The sequence below is a fragment of the Bubalus bubalis genome, chromosome 2 (assembly GCF_019923935.1).
Source record: "Bubalus bubalis isolate 160015118507 breed Murrah chromosome 2, NDDB_SH_1, whole genome shotgun sequence".
Classification (NCBI taxonomy): domain Eukaryota; kingdom Metazoa; phylum Chordata; class Mammalia; order Artiodactyla; family Bovidae; genus Bubalus; species Bubalus bubalis.
In genome coordinates this window covers 187,079,025-187,102,503 of record NC_059158.1, presented here as the reverse complement: position 1 = coordinate 187,102,503, position 23,479 = coordinate 187,079,025, and the positions used below count along the sequence as shown (strand labels likewise).

The 23,479-nt window shown below is 59.6% G+C and overlaps 1 protein-coding gene across 5 annotated transcripts in view; it reads left to right on the top strand.

Moving 5' to 3' along the window:
- The window catches only part of ARHGEF10L (Rho guanine nucleotide exchange factor 10 like), a 170,607-nt gene that overhangs the window by 33,305 nt on the left and 113,823 nt on the right, over nucleotides 1-23,479 (top strand). For all 5 annotated transcript variants that reach the window (XM_044938210.2, XM_044938204.2, XM_044938213.2 and 2 more), the window contains exon 2: nucleotides 22,658-22,732. In XM_044938210.2, the coding sequence (XP_044794145.2) occupies nucleotides 22,699-22,732 (34 nt within the window). In that variant the 5' untranslated portion in view covers nucleotides 22,658-22,698. The remainder of the gene's footprint in view (nucleotides 1-22,657; nucleotides 22,733-23,479) is intronic.

The following is a 23,479-nucleotide window of genomic DNA, read 5'->3' as shown; positions in this document are numbered from 1 at the left end:
AATAGATGGGGAAACAGTGGAAACAGTGTCAGACTTTATTTTTCTGGGCTCCAAAATCACTGCAGATGGTGACTGCAGCCATGAAATTAAAAGATGCTTACTCCTTGGAAGGAAAGTTATGACCAACCTAGATAGCATATTCAAAAGCAGAGACATTACTTTGCCAACAAAGGTCCGTCTAGTCAAGGCTATGGTTTTTTCCTGTGGTCATGTATGGATGTGAGAGTTGGACTGTGAAGAAAGCTGAGCACCGAAGAATTGATGCTTTTGAACTGTGGTGTTGGAGAAGACTCTTGAGAGTCCCTTGGACTGCAAGGAGATCCAACCAGTCCATTCTGAAGGAGATCAGCCCTGGGATTTCTTTGGAAGGAATGATGCTAAAGCTGAAACTCCAGTACTTTGGCCACCTCATGCGAAGAGTTGACTCATTGCAAAAGACTCTGATGCTGGGAGGGACTGGGGGCAGGAGGAGAAGGGGACGACAGAGGATGAGATGGTTGGATGGCATCACTGACTCGATGGACATGAGTCTGAGTGACCTCCGGGAGTTGGTGATGGACAGGGAGGCCTGGCGTGCTGCGATTCATGGGGTCGCAAAGAGTTGGACACGACTGAGCGACTGAACTGACTGAACTTATGAGTATGAGGGTTCTGGTTTATGGGAGCCTGCAAGAATCAGATGTTTGCCACTTTTTTCCTACTTCCCATCCTCTGTCCCTTGAGGGGAAGGGGGAGATTGAATTGAGAAAACCTCTCAGGGAGCCATATAATTAGGTAGCGCGTATGGTGTAAGCCCTGATGAGCACCACTGTGTGCCCGGCCCTGGACGCAGGCCGCGACCGTCTCCCCGTTCGCCGCCCCCTCCCCTCCCCTCACTGTCTGCAGTCTGTCCTCTGTCTTCCTGAGAGGACCCTATAAGCACGCTGGGTGCCGTGGGGACCCTGGAGGCGGGCTGCAGGCTCATCTCCCCCCAGCCCTGTGACTTGGGCAAGGCCTGTAATCCTCTCGGCCTCCAACTTGCTTCATCTGTGTCACGATTTAAGCAGACTCTGAAGTCGTAGCACTTTGATTTCTACTCTGGTGCTTCATGGTCTGACCACTGAATACTTTTTTTTGCAGTAAGACTCGATTAGCATATTTCAGGACACAGGTGTTCCCCAGAACACTTGTGCAGACTGAGAAACGCTGATGTTGGTGGTTTCCTGGGATGGTTTAAACTCAGGCCCTGTGGACTGATTGCTGAGTTTGGGGGAGCCTCCCTACTGAGCTGTGATAATGAGCCCCCTCTCCAGTCTCCCTGGGATCCATACCAAACTGTTTCTGCTCCTTCCATTCTCTGAGGCTCCCTCCTCCCTGGAGTGTGAGGTGCTTTATCACCGTCCGTGGTGGAGACAGCAGGAGCCTTCCGAGTAAAGCCATGCTGTCTTCCAGGGGCCACAGGACTGGCTGAGGTGCCCTGCTCACCCGGAGCAGGCTCGGAGGAGGGGAGGCTGGGGCACGGGCCCCCGGCTGCTGGGCTGGCTCTGCCCTTCACTCGTTGCTGACCGTGGATGAGACGCAGACCTCAGTGTCCACACCCGTGATACGCGGCTGGGTGCAGTGCTCTGTTGGCCCCTTTAGGGCTGATGCTCCGAGCAGTGGACACACTTGTTGTTTGGGTTTTTGACCACATGGCATGCAGGATAGCGCCCCGGCCAGGGATCGAAGCTGCTCCCCTGCAGTGGAAGCACAGATTCTTAGCCAGGGAAGTCCGTGGGAGTGGGCATAGTGGGTACCTTTTCGTCTCATGCCTTCCCTTGCCGGGTTCTTGGAATCATCCAAGATGCCCTGGTTTTCTCTTTTTGACCGCGCCATGTGGCTTACAAGATCTCGCTTCCTGGATCAGGAATTGAACCTGGGCCCAGAGTCCCAACCACGAGGCCACCAGGGAACTCCTAAGTGTGCAGATGGGAACTTTTCTCTCAAGAGGTTAGAAGTGCCTGATGGTGCCGGACGCAAGCAGGTGCCCTGAGTGCCCCGGGGACCAGGAGTCAGTAATTCTCATATGTTCATGCCGCCATTGCCCCGACAGCCTGCAAAGAGTACCATTCTTGAGCCTCACCCCAGGAGACTGTAAGCTTGTAGGCTGGGGTTGGACCTTAGAATCTACATTTTAAGAAGTCCCCCTCATTCAGGTTGTTCTGAAGTCAGTAGTTCACCGGCCACACTTTGAAAAGGGCTGTTAGACTGTGAGTTGAAGAAGACTTAGGAGAGGGACAACCTGCCAGGCTCGGTGATGGCTCCTCGTGACCCTGTTCCGTGTTGTTCCCTTCCTTGGCCACAGCCTTCAGTAACCAGCTACTCTGCTTCTTACAAGCTCGCATTTCCCAAGCATGGCCGATTATCAGAATCTGCAGGAAGCTTTTGAACAAAATGTGGGTTCTTGAGTCTCACCCTTAGTGATTCTAAACCAGCAGATCTTGGCTGGGATCAGAGGTCACGGTGTTTAGAACGCTCTCCAGGTCTTTCGTTGTTTGCCATTCTCCGATGCAGTAGTCTAGGTCCGGGGAAGGCATTCAGGACATGACTGTCAGGTCGGACGCAGTCTCGGACATCATGTCACGTGTGCTACAGCCTGGTGAAGGGGCAGAGTGATCACGTAGGGATGTTCAGCCAGATGGGGAGACGTGCCTGGAAAATGACCGGGTCAGACTAAATACTTGGGCAAAGCTGGTTGGTGTTGTTCTGTCACTCAGTCGTGTCCGACTCTCTGTGACCCCACGGACTGCAGCACGCCAGGCCTCCCTGTCCTTCCCTATCTCCCTGAGCTTGTTCAAAGTTATGTCCACTGAGTCGGTGATGCCATCCAACCGTCTCTTCCTCTGTCTGGCCTTCCTGGTGAATTCCAGACGGAAGCAGAGCCCTGAGACCGGTGGCCTGGGGTCACTGCTCGTGGGCCCTCTCATTTTTCATTCACTTATTATTTATCTACCCATCCATCCACCCATGTATTCATCCATCCATCCATAGATCCACTAGTCCACCCGTTTATTTATCCGTCCGCCCATCACGCTTGAATCTCCCACGTGCTGAGGGCTGCACTGGGCTCCGGAAAGACAGGCATGGACAGCATCGTCTCTGCCCTCAAGGAGCTCACTGTCCAGTCGGGGAGTCAGAAAACAAAGCAAATGATTCCCGTCTGGAGTCTTAGTCTCTCAGAGGGCTGAGTGGCGGGCTCCCCCAGTGGGCCTCTTGGAAGATTTCCCTGAAGTTGGCTTGTGTTAAGGTTCAGAATGTAGACGGGCGGGTCCCAGGCAGATGACACAGGGCACAGCTTCCAGGCTGAGAAAGGGTCAGCAGGAGGCAGGTCAGTCTCACGTCCGCAGCCGCCTCCCTCAGTCCCAGCCTCCCCTTCACAGGCCCACACTGGTTTCCGGGGCCTTTTGGAAATGGATCATCATCTGAGGGGCTTGGAGTCTTTAGAGCCGGCTGCTGCAGGCAGGGCTTCTCACTCATCTGTAGGGTCATGGGAGGGACCTTCCTTCCCCCAGCAGCCTGGGCCTGGGGGCCTGGAGGGACTGGGGTCCATCACCCCTCCTGGCCCAGCTCCCTACCCCACCCACTTCACGTCCCTGCTTGGTTTGAGTTCTCAGGGCTGAGTGATTCGGGCAGGCCTGATGCCCTAGAAGATTTGGGTCATAAGCAGGTGAATATTAATCACGGAGTCTACTCCCAGGGAAAACCTGTTAGGGCTGGCTGCCTGGAGGACCGCCAGGTTCTTTGCCTCCCGCCCAGCTGGGGGGCAGGATGGGCGAGCACCCTCCAGCGGAGGAAAGGGCAGGTGCTCCGTTCCCCGTGGCTGCGTTCGCCTGACGCTCCTGTCCCGCCGTCAGCAGCGGTGGTGTCTGGTTTACAGTGGGGAGGAAACCGAGGCACAGCGAAGGCAGGCGGTCTGCCTAGGTTTGCATAGCCGGGGAGGGGCGGGGGCTGGAGCTGGGCCGGGAGGGTCTCCTGGCAAAGCCCCGCTTTCCCCACGCTGGACTCCCAGCGGTTTCTCCGCTCCTCTGGGGCCACGCCAAGGTGCCGAGGTTTGCTCTCTGGCTCCTCTGAGCTGGGGCCTCAGGGTCTCCTTTTGCCAGGTGGGGGCAGGCTGGCATGGGGTCCCTGGCAGGCAGGGCCGGGCGCAGGACACCCGGATGCAGTGATTCTGCAGGTAGGATCCCAGGGAGCTCTTCTTCTTCGCAACATACAGAGCCCTCCTGGGGCCTGGGCATGGCTGTGGGACTGACTGCCTGGCCAATCACCTAAGCCTTCCCTTGGGGACCCTGTACAAGGGGGACACCCAGGCCCCCCATCCCTGTCCTCCGGGAGCTGACCCACCAGCAGGAATGAGGACGTAGGATCGGGGCTTCGGGAGCTGGTCCTGCTAGCTTTGTGACCACGGGCAATGCCTTCATCTGGCTTAGCTTCCACAGCTCCCTCTGAAAGATGGGATCTATACCTCGTGCCTCATCAGGCCATGGTTGGGGGCAGTGAGACTGTTCCCAAAGCTCCTGGTGTAAAGTCAGTGCTCAGCTGCCTGCCCTCCTCAGGCCCTCGGAGGGTAGTCTTCTCAGGCTGAGAGTGACCCGCAGGTCTGAGAGGGGCTTCCTGGTGATGCCCGCAGCCCCAAAGTGTGGGGTCGTCCTGCAGGCATCGGGGATGGGGCAGAAGAGGGTCCGCTCCGCAGCGGGACGGGGGGATGTGGGTCAAGCTTTGTCCAGGAGGGAGCGGGAGGCTGCCTTTGGCTCGGCCCCCCACCCCCAGCCCTGTGGGCAGTAGCAGCCCCAGACCCTTGGCCCTTCTCCCAGACCAGACAGTCAGAGCGTGGGAGAGGAAGTGACTTGTCCTGCGCTGGTGGGAGTTGGTGAAAGAGCCAGCCTGACCCCTCGCCCAAGGCCCATGGGTCCTGATGCTGCTCTGTCCATTGCTGGGGCCGCGGTCCCCGGGCCTGCCCCGGAGCCAGCTGAGACCCGGATATTCTGGGGTGCGTGACTCACAGGCTGGCCCTGCCTCCGCCAGCTTGCTTCGGGTGTTCCTCTCTTTGCTTTTCCTTAATAAGGTCTCCCGTGGCGCTCGCCTGTGCTTTCTTGGGGCCTGGAGGGGCGGTGGCTTTGCCCCAGGAAATGTGTCCTGGGGTTGCTGCTGGACGGCCGGGGCTCAAACCTGGGGGAGTTCGGAGGGCGGTGGGCTCTCTGCTCTCCAATTGCCTGACTTCGGGCAGGTCACTGTGCTTTTCTGAGCCCCCGCTTTCGGGCTTGGTTCAGTCCCACCCACATTTATTGAACCCCTGTTGGCTGCTAGGTGTGGCGCTGGGCCTTTCGGGTAGAGCAGTGAGCAGACTCAGCCGCGGTCCTCTGGGAGCCTCGAGAGAGAGGGGCCCGTCCCGTGGGGACAGGGCTGGTCCATCCCAAAGCGCACGTGAAGCCCCACACCCGGCTCCTGGTTTTACTAGAAGCTCGGCAATCCAGTGAGTCTGAGTCCGTGCCAGTGAGAGCAGTCGCTGGGCTTCCCTGTCAGTTCCTGTCACTTGGATTTCACACCTGTGAGCAGGAAAGCACAGGACCTAATTCTGGAGGGACGGCCTTGATCGTCCATGCACGTGGGCAGCGTGAGTCAGCGTCCCGGGGGTGAGCTGAACCTGCCGTGTTCCCACGTGTGCCCTGACCTTGGCAGGGAGGACGTGCGACCCAGGTCACATCGCAGGCCGTTCACTCCCTGGTGTGTAGTGGGCACCCAAGAAGTGTTTGCTGAGCTAAAGAGGGGGACAGTGGCAGCCTGGGACTCCTCCTAGCAATTGACACGTGGAAGGAGGGCCAGCTTATGAGCGTCCATGCAGCAGGGAGGAGCCTTGTCCTGGGAAACTCCACAGGACCGAATGAGGGCAGGTTAGACCTTTCTAATGGGAGAGCACCCCTGTGGCTCAGACTGTAAAGAGTCTGCCTGCAACGCGGGAGATCTGGGTTTGATCCCTCGGTCGGGAAGATCCCCCGGAGAAGGAAGTGGCAACCCGCTGCAGTATTCTGGTCTGGAAAATCCCATGGACGAGGAGCCTGCCCTGAGGGGCTCCAGCCAGGCTCGGCCTGATATCTGGTGGCCCTCCCCGCAGCAGAGGGGAGGGCGCTGGCTGGTACCCAGAGGCACAGTGGGGCCTGAGTCACGGCCGTCCCTGCCTGGGGGCCTGCTCCAGTGCTGGGCTGGGGGCTGAAGGGGTGAGGGTGAATCCCTGGTCTCTCGGGAAGCTGCCTGCCTTCAGCCCCCAGGTGGTTCCTGGTGAGGATGCCCCGCAAGACTTACTGTGTTTGCGTCCTGCTGCCTTGGGAGGGGCCCGCTTATTGAGGCTCTGCTGGGGACAGCGTGGCTAGACCCCTCGCCGGGGCCCTGGCTAGAGCACTCTGTCTACCGGTCCCCCCGCTTCTCCTCTTGACGGGCTGCCTGTGGGGGCCTCGTCCTACCAGCGCCCCCGAGTGGGGTCCTCCCGGTCCCACCCGCTCACCTGAGTGCTTCCCAGACAGCAGGGCAGCCCAGTGCAGGGTGCCTGCTCGAGGCTGAGGGATGAAGGTGTGACTGTCCCGGGGTTCCAGGCACAGCCCTGCAGCCAGCTCCCCCGTATGTTGGCTGCGTGACCTTGAGCCCTTTTCTCCTCTCTGTGCCTCTGTTTTCCAGTCTGTAGAATGGGAGTGATAATAGTTCCTCTCTCAAAAGGTTGTTATGAAGATTGACGTGATCATAGGACTGAAGGGCCTGGACTCGCTCTGGGCCCTTGGCAGGAATGATTGCATGTTTGGTGTTGCAGTGCTCATTTTGGAACCCGCTCCTTGATGGCACGGGGCCTAGTGCCTGGGCCCTGGACTCCACCCGTTCAGCACTGCCTTCAGGGCTGAGCTCCTGGGCCAGGTCGCTGGGGAGAGGCAGGTCAGGGCCGCGGAGGGGCCCTGACTCCCACTGGAAGCCCCCTGCCGCCTCCCTCCCTCCCTCCCTCCTGCTCCCTGCTCCGGGGCGTGCAGAGGTGAACTCTATGTGGTTTCCTTCACTGTTTCAAGGAGCATCAACCCCCATCTGTGTTCAGGGCCGCTCCCAGGAGTCCCCCAGGCCCCCAGGTCTCCCCTGCAGAAGTGCCCCGCCTGCTTTCGACCGTGGGTGCCCTATCGGTTTACCTTCCCCTGCTGGACCGTGAGCTTTGGGGTCTCGGGGCCGTGTCCATCCTTCTCACCACCGTGCCAGCCCAGCAGGGCCGCTCCTGCACGCAGCTTGCTGAGGTGCTTGGTGAGTAAGCCGTGTGCCTCGGCTAGGCTGGGGGTCAGCGGGGAGGGGGGCCTCGCCCCTGGCCCGGACAGCGCTCCATCTGGTGGTTTGTTCGTGAAATCAGCGATGGCTGCGAGGTGCCAGAAACAGTGCTGGGTGCTGAGCCCGGGAGGGGTGAGCCATGGTCCTCGCTTTGAAGAGGCTGCCCTCTCTCCCCACTTCCTGCCCCTCTGCCCACTTCCTGTGTTCCGGATGCCACGCCAGGTGGTGGAAGCACACGGAGAAGCAGGCCATGGTCTCTGCCCACAGCCTCTGCTCCGAGATCCACGAAAACAGTGCAGGTCCTTTGGAGACTTGGAGCCTGGTATTATCTGCCATGGAAACTGGTGGCGGTGATTTTGGTCTCTGTGTCCCTGTGACTGATAGCAGTAAGGCGACCCTGAATTAACAGGCCATAGTCTGCTCTGATCCTCAGAGGACTTGACCAGACACCCTGTGACCAGGGGTTTCCACCTTGGCCCTGTGGACACCGGAGCCGGACGATTTTCTGTTGCGGGGCTGGGCTGTGCGGAGCATTCCTGGCCTCTGCCCTCTGCGTGCCACTCGCTTCCCCTGCCCTCCCAGCTGTGAGAACGCAAATGCCTCGCGATGTTGCCACGTGTCTCTCGGGGGCAAAGTCATCCCTGTGGAGAACCGCTGCCTTGGCTGGATCCGTGAAACTGTCATTGTGTAAGCCAAATGGAATGGAAAATTTGAAATCCAATATTGCCTCCCTCCAAAAAAAGCAAAAGAGGAAAAAAAAAAAGCGCCCACAACATCCCGTATTCCTTGGCTTTGGCTTAAAATCCAAACATCCGTTGGGAGGTGGGGGGGCCCTTGGAAGCTGGAGCAGCTGTGAGCTTTGGCCCAGAGGCGGAGCCTGTGGCGAAATGGGCGGGGCCATCGCCAGGCCCCATCCCCTTGTTCTGAGCAGCTACGGTGTAGGGCAGGCGTCCAGTGACCGCGTGGAGTCCACGGGACCAGCATCAGCCCTTGGAGAGTTGAGTTGGAATGTTGGACGGTTGCCCTCAGTCTCAGTTGGGCCCTGGCACTCTCCTCCACCCCATAGCGCGCATCCTGCTTTGTAGCCTTGCGTGCATGCGTCAGTCTTTGCGACCCCGCGGACTCTATCCCGCCAGGCTCCTGTGTCCATGGGATTTTTCAGGCGAGAATACTGGAGTGGGTTGCCATTTTCCTACTCCAGGGGATCGTTTCTGCCCAGGGGTTGAACTTGCGTCTCTTGGGTCTCCCGCTTTGCAGGCAGATTCTTTGCTTGCTGAGCCATCAGGGAAGCCCATATGATGGACTTAGGTGATTGTTTAGCATCTGCCTGCCTGTGGGGTTGTGGACTTCAGCGAGGCAGGAACCGAATCCCCAGAACCTTGCATGGTACCTGGCATGCGGTAGTGCTCAGTCAAATTTTGTGGAATGATTAAGAGATATTGTCGGATGGATCCAGAGAGAGAAGGACTGGCTTTCCTGGGAACTTCCCTGGGGGTCCGTAGTTAAGAATCTGCCTCCCAGTGCAGGAGTTGTTAGGGAACTAAGATCCCACCTGCCTCGGGGCAGCTAAATCACAACAAAGGCCCAGCTAGGCTAAAAAAAAAAAGCCTGGTTTCCCCCCCTCCCCAGAGGAGGGTGTGGGGCCTGGAGGCTGGTCTAACATGCGGGGCACACACGTGGAAGGTGGGCCCTTCATCACTCACCTCCCAGTTTGCATCCTTACGGGAAAGGAGATGCTGTCTCTGCCCCTGACTGAGATCCTGGCCACAGGACAGACCTCGGGTCAACCTGGCGAGGGGCTCAGCCCTGGCAGGGAATCCACAGGTGTCTGTGCTTGCGTCCACCCCCCCGCCCACACCAGTGTGGCATTATGGAGTGCCTGTTCATTCTGGTGGCTGCAAGCAGGGAAGCGAGCCCTGGATCCTGGAGCCCCGCATCCTGCCTTCCCAGGTCCGTCTCTTCCCACAGGTCAGTTGAGGATGCTCCTGGCACGGTGTCAAGTGACAGGCAGGGGCAGCCGCGGTGGGGGAGTCACTGTGAGCTTGTTGCCTGGAGGGGGTTTGCTCTTCCTGAGTTTAGCATTTGGGTTCAAGCAAGGAAAGCAGCCTGATGTCTGCGGCTCTCTGCAGGCCAAGTCTCCAGGCTTTGCATAAGGGACCCTCGGCAGCAGGCTGCGAGGCTGCCCCACCCCGCGACCACAGCGTTCAGGCAGGTGGACCGTCTTCCTGGCGCCATACACTGGGTTTCGGTGGTCGCCGTGTTTCGCCGCAACTGAGGAAACTCAGCGTCGCTGCTCCCTTTGGGGCCCTCTCCCTGACTGTGACCTTCACTGCCTCCTTTGGGGCCTTCTTCCCGACTGCGACCCCCCTTTCTGGAATATTGACCTTTTTTTGTTTGGCTGTTCCTGGTCTTAGTCTCAGCACGCAGGGTCTTCGCTGAAACATGCAGGGTCTGCACTGCAACGCACAGAATCTAGTTCCCTGACTGGGGATCCAACCCGGGCCCCCCTGCACGGGAGCAGAGCCTTTCTCAACCACTGGGGCACCGGGGAAGCCCCTGGAGTCTTGACTTTGAAAGGCGCAGGACGCAGGTGGAAACTTTGTGGAGCCGAGTGTTAGCCTCAGGGCCGGGTCCAGGGGTCCCTGAGCCCGTCAGTGGGGTCACGGCACAGTTAGACGCTGTGAGAGGGGCTGCCCCTTCTCATCTGGCTCTCACTGGCCCACGAAGGCTCCTGACGACAGTGTTGGGGAGGGCCCGCGGGCCACTCAGCTCTGCCTGGGACCCCCTTCCTGTAGACGGGGCTGCTGTCCAGTTAGAGGGAGGTGCTCATTCATTCATTCAACAAACATCTGTTGAGCACCTACTGAGTTCCAGGCTCTCCTCAAAGCATTTTATGTGAATTATTATCTCAGTTACTGTTCAAGTGTTAGTCGCTCAGTACTGTCCAACTCTTTGCAAGCCCATGGACTGTAGCCTGCCCGGCTTCTCTGTCCATGGGATTTTCCAGGCAAGAATACTGGAGTGGGTAGCCATGCCCTTCTCCAGGGGATCTTCCTGACCCAGGGATTGAACCTGGGTCTCCTGCATTGTAGCCGGATTCTTTACTGTCTGAGCCATCAGGGATATCTCATTTAATCCTCATAAAAGCCCTTTGCAGTGGGGATCTTAAGGAAATGGCAATCCACTCCAGTACTATTGCCTGGAAAATCCCATGGACAGAGGAGCCTGGTAGGCTACAGTCCATGGGGTCGCAAAGAGTCACACACGACTGAGCGACTTCACTTTCACTATGGAAGAGGGAACCAGGGATAGAATGGTGAAATAAAATCTTTGTGTCGTAGTAAGGAGGTGAAGGGCTGGTCACTGTCCTACCTGGGACTTCCCGGGTGGTTCAGTGGATCAGACTCCGTCTGCCAGTGTGGGGGACACAGGTTCGATCCCTGGTCTGGGAAGATCCCTCCTGCTGCGGAGCGACTGGGCCGGCACACCAGCAGTGTTCCGTGAGTGAGGCCCTCTGTTGGTGCTGTTAACTGCTGAGCCGAGCTCTGGAGCCCGCAAGCAGCAACTGCTGAGCCCTTGCCCTGGAGCCTGCGCTCTGCAACGAGGAGCCCCTGCAGGGAGAGGCCTGCGCTGCGCTGAAGAGCAGCCCTGCTCTGCGCGACTAGAGAAGGTCTGTGCAAGCGGCGAAGACCTGGAGCAACCAGAAATAAACAAATAGAAGCCACGCTTGGGGCCTGATGGCACCAAAAAGGGGCTCCCAGAGGACACCCTGCAGGGCCAGAGGCAGCCTCAGGGTGGGGAGCCCTGGTGCAAGGGGCACCTCACTCCCACCAGGCAGCGGGCGGGCTCGGAGCTCATGGCGCCCGTGCGGGTTCTGCGCCAAGGGCTGTAAGGAGGGGCACAGGCGTCCTCTGCAGGACGGGCGGCGGGCGGCGTCTGAGCTGCCTCAACCCCTAGGAGTCCAGTCACAGGTCTGCTGAGCACCGGCCTGGTGTTTGGGACAGTCCCCCCCGCCCCCTGCCCCGGGGTCAGAGTCCGGGCTTTGACTCCCTCCCAGGACAGCAGGCTTCAGGGCCAATCCGTTTCATGGTTGAAACCACCTCCTTTCCCGCCGAGCTCCTCCCCCCCAGCCTCCTCTGCTCTCTGCCCCGAGCCCCAGGCAGCACCTCTGGGAGGCGAGATGTTCACTGCAGGGGTGTGCGGTGATGGATCCCTCGGTCTGTTGAGGAGGAGGCAGCCGCTACAGGGGACAGACGTGGCTGGACGTCTCCACCCGGGGCTTCATCACGGATCGGCCTCTGATGGCCTTCTTGACCGTGGATGGATCTCTTTACGTCCCTGAGCCTCAGTTTCTTCCTCTGTAAAATGGGCTGATTCCATCCCTTGTGGGTGCCCTGCCCCCTTTGGGGCTTGGTGGGAGGACGGGCTTTTCTGTGACTCCCTGGCAGGTGCGGAGGACAGGGAGCGCCGGGAACACACTCACGTCTTCCCTGGGGGAGGCTGCGGCACATATTAAAGGGGCGGCTTGAATCTCAGTGCTGCGCCTTGGGGCTGAGGCCTCTGGGTCCCCTGGAGCTCCACACGGGGCATTTCAGGAGACCCCAGATGCTGCCCAGACAGCTCGCCTCGCCTTGCTGGGGTGGGCTGAGCTATTTTTTAGCTCCAAGTTCTGCACGGGTCATTTCTTCCTGCCCAGAGCTCTCTCTGGGACAAAGTGACAGCCTCTTCACTGAGGGAGGCAGAGCTTGGGCCAGAAGAAGAGGCTGGAGCCAGAGTGGACCCCTGTGGGCCGCGACCGGGAGGCTCCCTCCACGCGGGCAGACTGCCCGTGGGGGCTGTGTGACCCTTCGCAGGAGAGCCAGGCCTGTGCCAGGGTGCTTCACCTGCCTGCCGGAGCGGCCGAGGCCTGCAGCCACGGCTACCTCAGGGTCCCGTCCCCTCTCCCAGCCCCATGCTCCGGACTCACCGGACTCACCAGAGCAAGAACCTGGTCTTTGGGGAGCAAGTTTGTAACAATAGTCGTGCCCACCCCACCCCTCTTCTGATCACTGCCTGACACGGGCCCCGGGCCTCTTCCCAGATGGGTTTTGGGGAGCCGCCTCCTGCACGGCTTGGCCCTGAGTCTGTCTGTGCAGTTCTCTGGGGAGGGGCCGTCCTGGCTGAGGCTGGGTTCGGGCGGGCCTGGTGTGGGGGCCCCCGGGCCTCGGCTGCCTCTTCCCCGCCCCTGAAGGTGGAGGTGGGACAGGCCTTGGGGCTGGCATGGACTGGCCTTCCCTCACTCATGAGCAAGTGTGTGTCGAGGTCTGCTGTGTGCCAGGCGCTGCTGCAGGGCCGTGGATGGAGCGGTGGACGTAAACGATGATGTCCACGTTCTGGTCCAGCATAAGCATCTGGATATATAGACGCCTGGAGGGTCAAATACCATGAAGACGGGGAGAGCGGAGGCCGAGGACATGGTGTGCCGCGGTCACGCGTGGGCTGTTTGAGAAGCGGGTGCTTGGAGGGGCCTCTGAGAGTGGCCTTGGAGCAGAGCCCTGACGCGGGGCAGGCGTGGCCCTTGAGTGTAACTGGGCAAGAGTGTTTCAGGCAGAGCAGCCAGCTGGTGCTCCAGTGGTTAGGGACCCATCTGCTAATGCAGGAGACACGCGTTTGCCCTCTGGACCGGGAAGATCCCACGTGCCACAGAGCAAGGAAGCCTGGGCTCCACAGTGTTGAGCCTGTGCTCTGGAGCTGGGACTACAGCTGCTGAGCCCGTGCACCCTAGAGCGCGTGCTGCACAAGGGAAGCCACCCCAGTGAGCAGCCCGCACACTGCAGGGAAGAGGGCATCCGGGCAGCAGCGGAGACCCGGCACAGCCATGAACAAGCAAACCACGCCGTCAGTGCGGAGGCCCCGAGGCGGGGCGTGTGGGGCCTGCACGTGGTCCTGGTGCCCCGAGGCGGGACGTGTGGGGCCTGCACGTGGTCCTGGTGACTCTGGTGGAAAAGCTGTGGAGAGAGGTAGGCTTTTAAGTCAGGGAGGGCGGGGAGGGACTCATCGGGTGGGGTCTTGTAGGCCAAGGTGAGGAGCCCGGTTTCCACTGAGAATGAAGTAGGCATTTGAGGGTTTGCGCAGAGGAGTGACTCGGCTGCTGGTTGAGAACAGAGTATGTCGGGCGAGGGGTGAAGGGGGAGCAGGAGGCCCGTCAGGGGCTGATGGCCCTCGAGGAGATGGTGCTTTGGAGGGGGTGGTGGAAGTGGGAGCCACCAAGGTTGGCGGATGGGAGGCACGCAGGTGTGGGGGGCAGAGGAGCCAGGGCTGGGTCCGAGGGGTTCAGTCTGCGCCTCTGGCAGGCTGGAACTGCCCCCAGCTGAGGTGGGATGCTTGGGAGCAGTGAGGGCAGGTGTACTTCTGGGCAGAAGTCTGGAGCTCCTGGGGAGGTCAGGCTGGCAGTGTGACCGAAGAAGTGGTCTTTAAAACAGAAATGGTAGCGGTGGTCTTCCCACAGAAATGGGATGTTCCTGGTGGTCCAGTGGCTGAGGCTTCAAGTGGCCCAGTATCTGGAGGTCCTTGGCCCTTTCTGCAGCTTGGACCGTCCATCCTTTGCCACATCCTGTCAGATTGGAGTCAGACAGACTCAGACCGGAGGCCTGGAGTCAAGCCCCTCCACTTCCTGGTCCCATCTCGTGTTTCCTGGGTGACTTTGGGAAAGTTGCTTCCCCAGTGTGGACCTCAGCTTCCCCATCCATGAAAAAGATGTTTTGGGCTTCTCTGGTGGCTCATCTGGTAAAGAATCCGTCCACAATGAGGGAGATCTGGGTTTGATCCCTGGGTCCGGAAGATCCCCTGGAGAAGAGAAAGGCTACCCACTCCAGTATTCTGGCCTGGAGAATCCCATGGACTGTATAGTCCATGGGGTCTCAAAGAGTCAGACACGATTGAGCACCTTTGACTTTTCACTTTTTCCAGCCTGGAAATGCTCTGCTGATGGTATGAGTATTCTAGAGTCACAGTGGTACTAAATTGCCCGCGAGGTGGGCTTTGGATGGGGAAACTGAGGCGCAGAAAGGTGAAAGGGTGGTGCAGAGTCCATGCTTCCAAGTGTTTGTGCGGGGCCCTGTCGCGTGGGCCGCCCAGGATGTGACCAAGGATGCAGAACGCTCCGATCAGCAGTTTTTCACCTGGCCCTTTAGCCTGGGGCCTCCTGCCTGAACTGGCTTGCTGGGTACAAAGGGGTTAATGTGCTGGAGGCAGGGGTGGGGGGCGCCTGGAGGAGGAGGAGGAGGGGGAGGAAGAAGGGGAGGAAGAAGGGGAGGGGCTGTTCTGGGGACTGTGCTGGCCATGGTTTCCTAGCAACAGCCCCCACGAGTCCCTGCCGCCAGGGGCCCAGTGGGATCCTCTGCCTGGTGGCCCCCTTCGGGTGGCTGCCCTCACCGGTCCTGCCTGGGGATCCTGGACCCGGAGCACGCCCAGGAGGTCAGTGCAGGGAGAGGGGACACTCACCCGGGGCCGGGACAGGGCCTCCATTGTCCGAGGCTCAGCCACCGGCCAGCCGCACCCCTGCCCGCGGCAGGAAGCCCATTGAGCAGCCTGGTGCCCGGCGGGCAGGGAGCAGACCTGGCGCTGCTGTGTCTCCAGCACTCGAGGCTCCTGCCCGTCACCCCTGCCCTCAGCCACAGTCCATCTCCGTGACGCCCGGTCTGCGCTGCCCTCCCATGAGAGCCGCCCTGGGCCTCCCTGCCCGCAGCCCAGGGACTCGGCTCAGAGCGTCTGTCTCTCTGCCCCCTGTTCTTCACCAGTTGTGGGAGCCCAGTTGGGCAGGGGGTCTGCTGCACGGCAGTGCTCAGGAGACACCCGCGATGACCACTTCCAAGGTGATTGCTGTGTGATCTCATGGGTGGCGAGGGTCCCGGAGGTCAGGCCGGGCGTTCTTGTGTTCGGGCAGCCTGGCCTCCGTGGAGCGATCGGCAGGATGGGGCAGTGGGAGCCCCAGGAAGGGGACTAAAGTCTGTGAAGGCCCCTCGGGCGCCGTCAGACGTCTCTCCTCCTGCACCGGCGTCTGACGGGCTACGAGAAGCAGAGGGTGAGTGCCTGCCTGGGTCTAGCGGGGAGGGCGAGCCACAGGTTCAGTGTCTGGACCTGGTTTCTGCGGCCCCAGCGGAGCATGGTCCAGGCGTCTCATTGCGCTCTGTCCGGGGCTCTGAGCCCTGGACGTGTCCTTCTCGCTGTCGCCCTGCCTGTGTTTTCTCGGCTAAGCCCCTGCCTCTCCAGAGCCCCCGCGAGCCAGCCCTGCACGGTCTGCAGCCGGGGGGTGCTGCGTGCGCCGTCCTCCCGGCCCTGGTCCTTCTGGGCAGAGGACCCCCGGGGGAGCGGAGGTTGCCAGCCAGGCCATGGCCCCCTCCCGGGGCAGGGGCACCCCAGCCCCCGGGCTCCTCGGTGAGGTGCCCTGGGCAGATGCAGGTGCTCGGCTCTGTTCAGTGAGTGCGTCTCCACCGTGGGCTGTTTGCCGGTCCCGCGGCAGCCCCTGAGAGGAAAGGAAGCGGCCAGCCTAGGCAGGGAGACACTTTCAACGGGGCCGCCAGGCGTCCCGGGGTCACCTGTGCTCCTTGAAAGCAGCCTTTCTCTGGCGGCACACGTGAGCTCCCAGTTCAGGATTGCGAGCCGGAGCGCAGGGCTCGGGGCTTTCTGGCCACACCATGCAGCACGTGGGGGCCTGGTTCTCTGACCCGCGGCCCCTGCCTTTGAAGCGTGGAGTCTTAACCGCCGGACCACCAGGGAAGTGCCCCCCGCAACAGGTCTTTTTAGTTTTCTTTAAAAAATTACTTTGACTGTGCTGCTGTCCGTTGCCGTGTGCGGGCCTTCTCTGGTCATGGTGGACTGGGGCTCGTCACTGCGGCCGCCAGGTGTCTCCTTGCTGTGGCTTCTCTTGTCGTGGTGCACGGGCTCTGGGGTGTGTGGGCTTAGAAGCTGTGGCTGAGTTGGGCTTAGTTGAGTGAGCTCAGGGGTTGTGGTGCAGGGGCTTAGTTGCCTCGAGGTATGTGGAATTTTCCTGGACCGGGGATCAAACTCGCGTCTCCTGCCTTGGCAGGTGGACTCAACCACTGGACCTCCAGGGAAGTACCTTCTCCCCTGCCAACACGCACAGGTATTTTTTTAAACCAAGCTTGGGAAATACTGCATAAGATGAGTCTGGGGAGGTCTCACAGAGGAGCAGGGTCTGGGTTTTAAAGGTTGAGTAGGAGTTTGCTTATTGGCTCTGAGAGGTCGCACTGGAGGGAATAAACAGACCAAGCAAAGACCCAGAGACACAGAACAAGTGGGGTCAGGGATGGGCCTGAAGCTGGAGCTCTCAGGCCAGGCCTGGGAGCTGCTGAGATGAGAGAGATTGGTGGGGAGTTGGCGGCGGGGAGTGGGGAGCTGGGGGGGCTTGGGTTTCATTTTGAGGCGACAAGGAAGAGCCTGAGGGTGTGTATTTCGGGAGAGCCGCTGTGATGGCAGAGTTGGCGGGGTGGGCCAAGCTCACAGCTGACAAGGGCTGAAAGCGAGCATGGCCCCTGGAGGGTGTGGCCGCAGCAGGGCCCCCCACCCCCACCCCCGTCTCACCTCCGGTCGAGCACTTTCCTCCTGGCTTCCAGGAGCTGGACACGGTGCCTCTGAGGCCAGAGTTGCGGGGGAGGCCGGGCCAGAGCCTGGCCCTCGTTTGGCTCTGTAGGACGGGCTGGCGTCTCCCCTTCCTCTGGCGAGTCTGCAGCCCACCCTCCCCTCCCCAGCCACACTCTCCCTCCAGCGTCCAGCCTTCCCGGTCCTCACCCTCCTGGCCTGATTTGTGACGATCAGAGAGGCTTTCTTGTGTGTTTCTCTCGGCCTCATTTGGGCGAGTGGATGGGGCCAGTCACTGGCGTGAGAGGTGGGAGATGGTCCAGAGCCCACCTGCCAGCGCAGAGACGTTAAGAGACCCGGGTTCAATCCCTGGGTTGGGAAGAGCCCCGGAAGAGGGCATGGCAAGCCCTCCAGTATTCTGGCTTGGAGAAGCCCATGGACAGAGGAGCCTGGCGGGCTACAGTCCCTGGGGTTGCAGAGTTGGACACGACTGAGCGACTTAGCACGCATGGCCAGTTTCAAGAGCTAGTGAGGAGGGCCTGGTGCAGGCAGCCTGGAGGATGACTTCCTGCTGGGCCTCTGGGTTGGATGGACCTTGAACTCTAGAGGAAGGACAGACTGACAAGGCTTTGCTTAAATTAGAGCCTGGAAGACACCTGCTGTGGCGAGCACGGCTGCTGAGGGTGGAGGCAAGTGTGAATCCGGCTGTTCTCGGGGTTCCGGTCGCTGAACTTGACCTGCTTGGCGGGCACACCCAGAGCTGGGCTGGTCCTTTGCTTCTCTCTCTGCCTGAATGAGCTTGAGAAGCGCTGCTTGGGGGCTTCTCTGGCGGTCCAGGGGCTGAGACTCCGAGTTCCCAATGCAGGGGCCCAGGTTCGATCCCTGGTCACGGAGCTGGATCCCACGTGCCGGAACTAAAGATCCTGGTGCTGCAACAGAGACCGGTGCAGCCAAATAAAATATTAACAAATAAAAATAAATATTAAAGAAGCACCGCCTGCTTCTGGCCATTCTGTGCGGCGTCACCAGGAAGAGCTGTGTTCAGGGGGCCTGCCTGCCTGTCCAGTGCTGGCGGTCGTTTTGAGAGAGCGATGACCCCCAAGAGCAGAAAGTCTCCTCTAACCCCCACCCACGCGGAGGGCTGTGAACGGTGCCGTGACGACAGTGGCCGGGGCGCCGGGAGCTGCACCCGCCCGCACCGCAGCCCCGGGCTCAGCAGCACAGGGTGTCCGTGGGGTGGGCGGGGGAGAGGCTAGATGGTAACGGTGGCAAGTGGCGGAGCTGGGGTGTGAACTCTGATCGACCAACGGGTTCCACCCTTTCCACGCCGCCTTGAAGCTACTGTCTGCTCCGACCTGTGATGTTATTTAGCCTTTTTAAAAATGAGAATGCTTGGGGCGTCCCTGGCAGCCCCGTGGTTAGGACTTTGGCTTCCACGGTGGTGGCTGGGGGCCTGATCCCAGGTCAGGGAGCTCAGAGCCGAGATGTTCATGGCCAAAAAACCAAAACACGAAAGAGAAGCAATATTGTAACAAGTTCAATGGACTTTAAAAACAGTCCACATCAAAAAAAATCTTTAAAAAATGAGAACGCTTATCTTCATCTTCCCTCCTTGTAATGCTCACTGTAGAAGAGCTCGAAAACTCAGAAAAATGGAAAGAAAGTGGGAAGAAAACCTGTGGAACCGTGCCGCCCTAGCGAGCACCGTTCATACCCTTCGTGCGTTTCCTTCTGTCCTCTCCCTCCCTGCGCTGCAGGAGCCCACTGGGAACCCCTGGATGTGGGCGATCCGAGTCGCTCTTGGTTCTCAGTCGACTTCCATCCCCAGCCAGGCCGCCTCTTCTGCCAGAGACCGGCCCGGCAGGAGGTTCTGGGTCGCTTTTCGGAGAGAGGCTCGTATTAGGAGCATCGCGGCACAGTTCTCCTGGCTCAGCCTCCCACCCTGGAGCTTCCAGGCCACACGCAGCTCAGGGGAGACGTTAAAAAAACTAACCAAGGAAGTAGCCAAGCAACCCCGCCTGCTTCTTCCACACATTCACACCTACGCCCCGCTCCTGGCCCTGCCAGCCTGTGGCATCCTCCGGGCGGGGGCTGTCCTGCCCATTTTACGGAGATGTAGCCCGAAGCTCTGGGAGGCCAAGGGGAGGCCTGGGGCCCCACCGCGCAGCTGAGGTGGAACCCCGCTTGCAGATGGGTCTGACTTCGCCCAGGTCCCCGCAGCTTGAAGCCCTTGGGTTCCCCCCTGAGCCTTCCCCAGGGTCTCTTGCACTCCTGGGGCACGGGATCCAGACCCCCGGTCCCAGCCACTGGTCCCGTTTTGGTGGTGACATCAAGAACGGGCATCTTGGCACCGACCGAGCCTGCCAGGGCTCTGAGGCTGAGCTCGGGTGCTGCTGGGAGCCCTGTGGGCCAGGTACCAGGACCCCAACTTTATAGGCGAGGACACTGAGGCTCAGCTCACCTGCCCTTGGGGAAGACACTTCCAGCCTGGGTCCCAAGGCAGCGCTTGGTCGTCACAGCCTGTGCCCTGGCTGCTAGTGACAGGCCGAAGAACCGTGGGTCCGAAGGACCCTTGCAAGAGTGTTACCTGCATTTACTCTTAATTTTCTTGAGGACTCCATGAAGTTGGTCCTTTTTAATCCCCATTTTGCAGATGAATAAACTGAGGCCCAGAGGTGGTGTTAAATAGCTCATCCGAGTATGATAGCCCCTGAGCAGTGGGGCCTAGGCGGTATCGGGTAGCTAGCCTTGAACTCTCTGCTGGCTGCTGTGCCAGGAGGTTCTCTCGCAGGGCCCCTGGCTGCTCTGAGCCTGCCCTCCTCACTCACTCACCCTGAGCCCTGGCACACATGTGCAGAACGATCGCCACAGGCCCTGGCTGTGCCGGGGGCTTGCTGGTGTGTGTCCTTGCCCAGGGAGGAGAGAAGGGAAAATAGATGTGTGTTTGGCTGCTCGAGTTACTCATCGCGCCTTGGGTTGTGTGCTAGGTCGCTCCAGGCGTGGCTGACTGTTTGCGACCTTATAGAAGGTAGCCCACCAGGCTCCTCTGCCCGTGGACTTTCCCAGGCAAGAATACTGGAGTGCCATTTCCTCCTCCAGGGCGTCTTCCCAACCCAGGGATCGAGCCCACATCTCTTAAATCTTCCCCAACCCTTTGCTGAGAGTTTTCAGCGTGGGACTGAAAGACGTAGTCACGCACTTTGCGGAGATCAATTGGCTTTTGATCAGAGTGAAAAGTGCAATTCTCTGACCCAGCCCATCCCGCCGAGGAGGGTGCCCCACAGGTTCACGCATCCATGGCTCAAGACCAGGTGTGTGGAGAACGGATTATAGCAGCAAAGCCTGGAAACAACCTGGGCGTCCACTCAGGGATTATGTCAGTCATGGTAGACGCCCGCCCCCAGCACTCTGCAGGCATGAACTCGAGACTGATGTCTATGTACTGTGCTGTTCTGAAATGACCTTGGCACTTCTCCAGCAGAAACAGCGGTTGCTAGGGCTTCCCGGATGATGCAGCGGCTGAGTCTGCTGTCCCCCTGCGGGGCTTGCGGGTTCTATCCCTGGTTGGGGGGCTCCTGATAGGTCCCCACATACTGCACGTGGCCAAAAAGGAGGACCTGCTGAGTGAAGTAAACCAGACAGGGAAAGACAATTATGTAATGTCACTCATATGTGAAATCTTAAAAAACTGACACAAATGAATTTTTTTACAAAACAGACGTAGACAGCAAACTTACGATCATCAAAGGGGAAAGCGGGGTGGACGGGTAGATCAGGAGTTTGAGATTGACGCGCTGCTGTGTGTAGAACGGGCTTCCCCGTGGCTCAGGGGCAAAGAGTCTGCCTGCACCCAGAAGCCAGCGCAGGAGACGCTGGTTCGATCCCTGGGTCGGGAAGATGCCCTGGAGGAGGAAATGGCACCCCACTCCAGTACTCTTGCCTGGAGAATCCCATGGACAGAGGAGCCTGGTGGGTTACCGTCCGTGGGATCGCCAAGAGTTGGACCCGACTGAATTGACTTAGCGTGCACGCACGTGGATTAAATACATAAACAGTCTGTATAGCACAGGGTACCGTTCGATACCGTGTAAAAAGCTATAATGGAAGAGAATCTGAAAGCGAATGGTGTGTGTGTGTGTGTACACACTTTGCCGCACACTGGAGCACTGTGAATAGACCATGTGCGTGCTGAGTTGCTGCAGTTGTGTCCGACTCTTTGCGACCCTACGGACGGTAGCCCGCCAGGCTCTGCTGTCCATGGGATTCTCCAGGCAAGAATACTGGAGTGGGTAGCCATTTCCTCCTTCAGGGCATCTTCCCGACCCGGGCATTCAGCCCACATCTCTTAAGTCTCCTGCGTTAGCAGGCGGGTTCTTTACCCCTAGTGACTCCCAAGAAGCTGTAAATAAACCTCAATTTTTAAAAAAGTGGTTGTACCACAGGGCATGCAGTGTGCTTCCTTCTGCATAAAGTAAGGCATTTATGCAGATGAATAGGCTGGTGCACGCACGGCACAGTCCCGGAAGGAGTCACAGAAACGGGTAGCAGCGGTCACTCCTGGGGAACCTAAGAGACTGTCTTCTCATGGTCAGCTAAGCTTCTGTGTTGTTTGGACTTTGAGAGAAGTGGAGCACTGTGGTTATAATTGAGCACACGCGGGGGTCCAGGGACCGGGTTCATGCCCTGGCTCTGCCGCTCACTATCTGTGTGATCTTGGGCTACTTTACTTATCCCCTCTGGGCCTCACTTTTGTCCTAATTTGGATGAATAGATATTAATATTTGTAAAGCGCTCAGAATAAGGTCTGAGGTAGAGTAGGCACTGCATAGATATTTGCTATTATTAATCAATTGCTATTTACATGCATTCTACTTTTATTTAGGAAGCCAGCTAATGTAAACAGAGGCTTTAGGATTGGAAAGGAAAGCAGGCAGGCAGCCAGTGTGCGGCAGGCCCTGATTAGAAAGGAGGGTTTGGAGCTTTCCCTCCAGGGCTGAGCCACTCTTCCACAGGGACGTCTAGACGAAGTGCCCCCAGCTCAGACTCGGGTGCAGAGAGGGAGTGGGGAGAGCTCGGCGGGGCGCGCCTGGCAAGGTTGCTCCAGGGTCTGGTAAGCCCAGAGCAGGCTCTGGCGGCTCGGTCGCGGGCTCCTCCACCTCCAGGCCTGGAGATACTGCCCCCCTGCTCCGAGCACTTGGGGTTCCGCCCCGATCTGGAGCCACCCGCCTCCACGAAGCCCTTTCCTTCCCTCACACCCACGTGCCTGCCGGCCAAGCTTGGGGGCGGTGCAGGGGGAGACGGAGAGAGAGTGGACGGCCTTCGGTGGGGCCTGTGGGGCGGGGGTGGCCCCAGGGCACCCGTGGTGACCGGGCAGCGAGGAGCAGGAAGCATCCGGCCCACACCCATGACCCTTCAGGCTGATCCGGTTCTGGAACGCGGGGGCTGAGCATGATCCTGGCGTCCGAGGCTGGAGCTCCCCTGCCAGCCAGAGGGGCCACCTGCGAGCCCAGCTCGGCCGCGTGGGCTGGGCACAGGGAGGCCTGGGCCGGCAGGGCCTCCCGGGTGGTGGGTGGCCAACCTGCAGCTGCTGGTCTCTCTGCATGTTAATGATTCACCGTGCTCGCGCCATCCTGGGCTCCCGAAGCTGCTGGGAAATGGGCTGAGAGCGGCCGGCTGGCGTGCACCCGTCGGTCGCGAGCTGGTGACCCCTCTCTGTGGCTGGAACTTTGGCCTTGAACGCCCTCTAATCAGATTCCTGGCCTTCTTTTCACAGGCGAGCGGCTGGACAGTGCTGGTCTGGGCCGGCCCCGTCTGATGGCTTCCTCCCGTCCTCCGCAGCCTGCCGCAGGTACAGTGCCCTCGTCTGGCGTCCCGCCCAGGGCCTCTGACCCTGGCTGTGAATCTGGCCCCGCTGGCGGTTAGCTGGGTGCCCTTGGACCAGTGGCCTCTGCAACAGGGAAATAATGGGAAGTGGGCTGTGGGTGGGGGTTGGAGACTCTTCGCCTGTCCACCTGAGGGCCCCTGGGGAGATGAGCAGAACCCCTGGGACTGTGGCGTCCTCAGGGGTAAAACTGAGAACCGAGAGCAGGAGGTAGGGGCTGGGGGTGCTGCCCATCCATCTCCATCTGCTGAGGTTCCAAAGCCAGGCTGTCTGGCCATGGTGGGGTGGCCAGAGTCGGCAAAAAAAAAAAAAAAGGAAAAACACATACTTATGCTGAAAAAATTTTTTTCATAGAAATTCAGTTTGATGTCCTGTATTTTTACGTGGCGATCCTAACACTGGGGCCTCGGACAGTGCCGGTAGATCTGGACCCTGGAGGAGCTGGGCTCGAGGCCGTCTGTCCCGCTGGGCCCGGCCTTCCGTCCTCTTGTTCTCCCTGGGGGTGGCCAACGGCAGAATGGTAACAAGCAAGGGCTGCTTCTCGAGTCCAACCAGCCCAGTGGCTTGGTGTCTCTCTGGCCGTCTCGTCGCCCACAAGCGTGGTGTTCGTAACGACAGCGTCTCCCATGTGATTGCAGGGTTTAGGAACAGGTGGGGCTCCAGCGTGTGCTAATCAATGGCTCACTGCCTGGGACATGTCGTCACTGGGGCGTC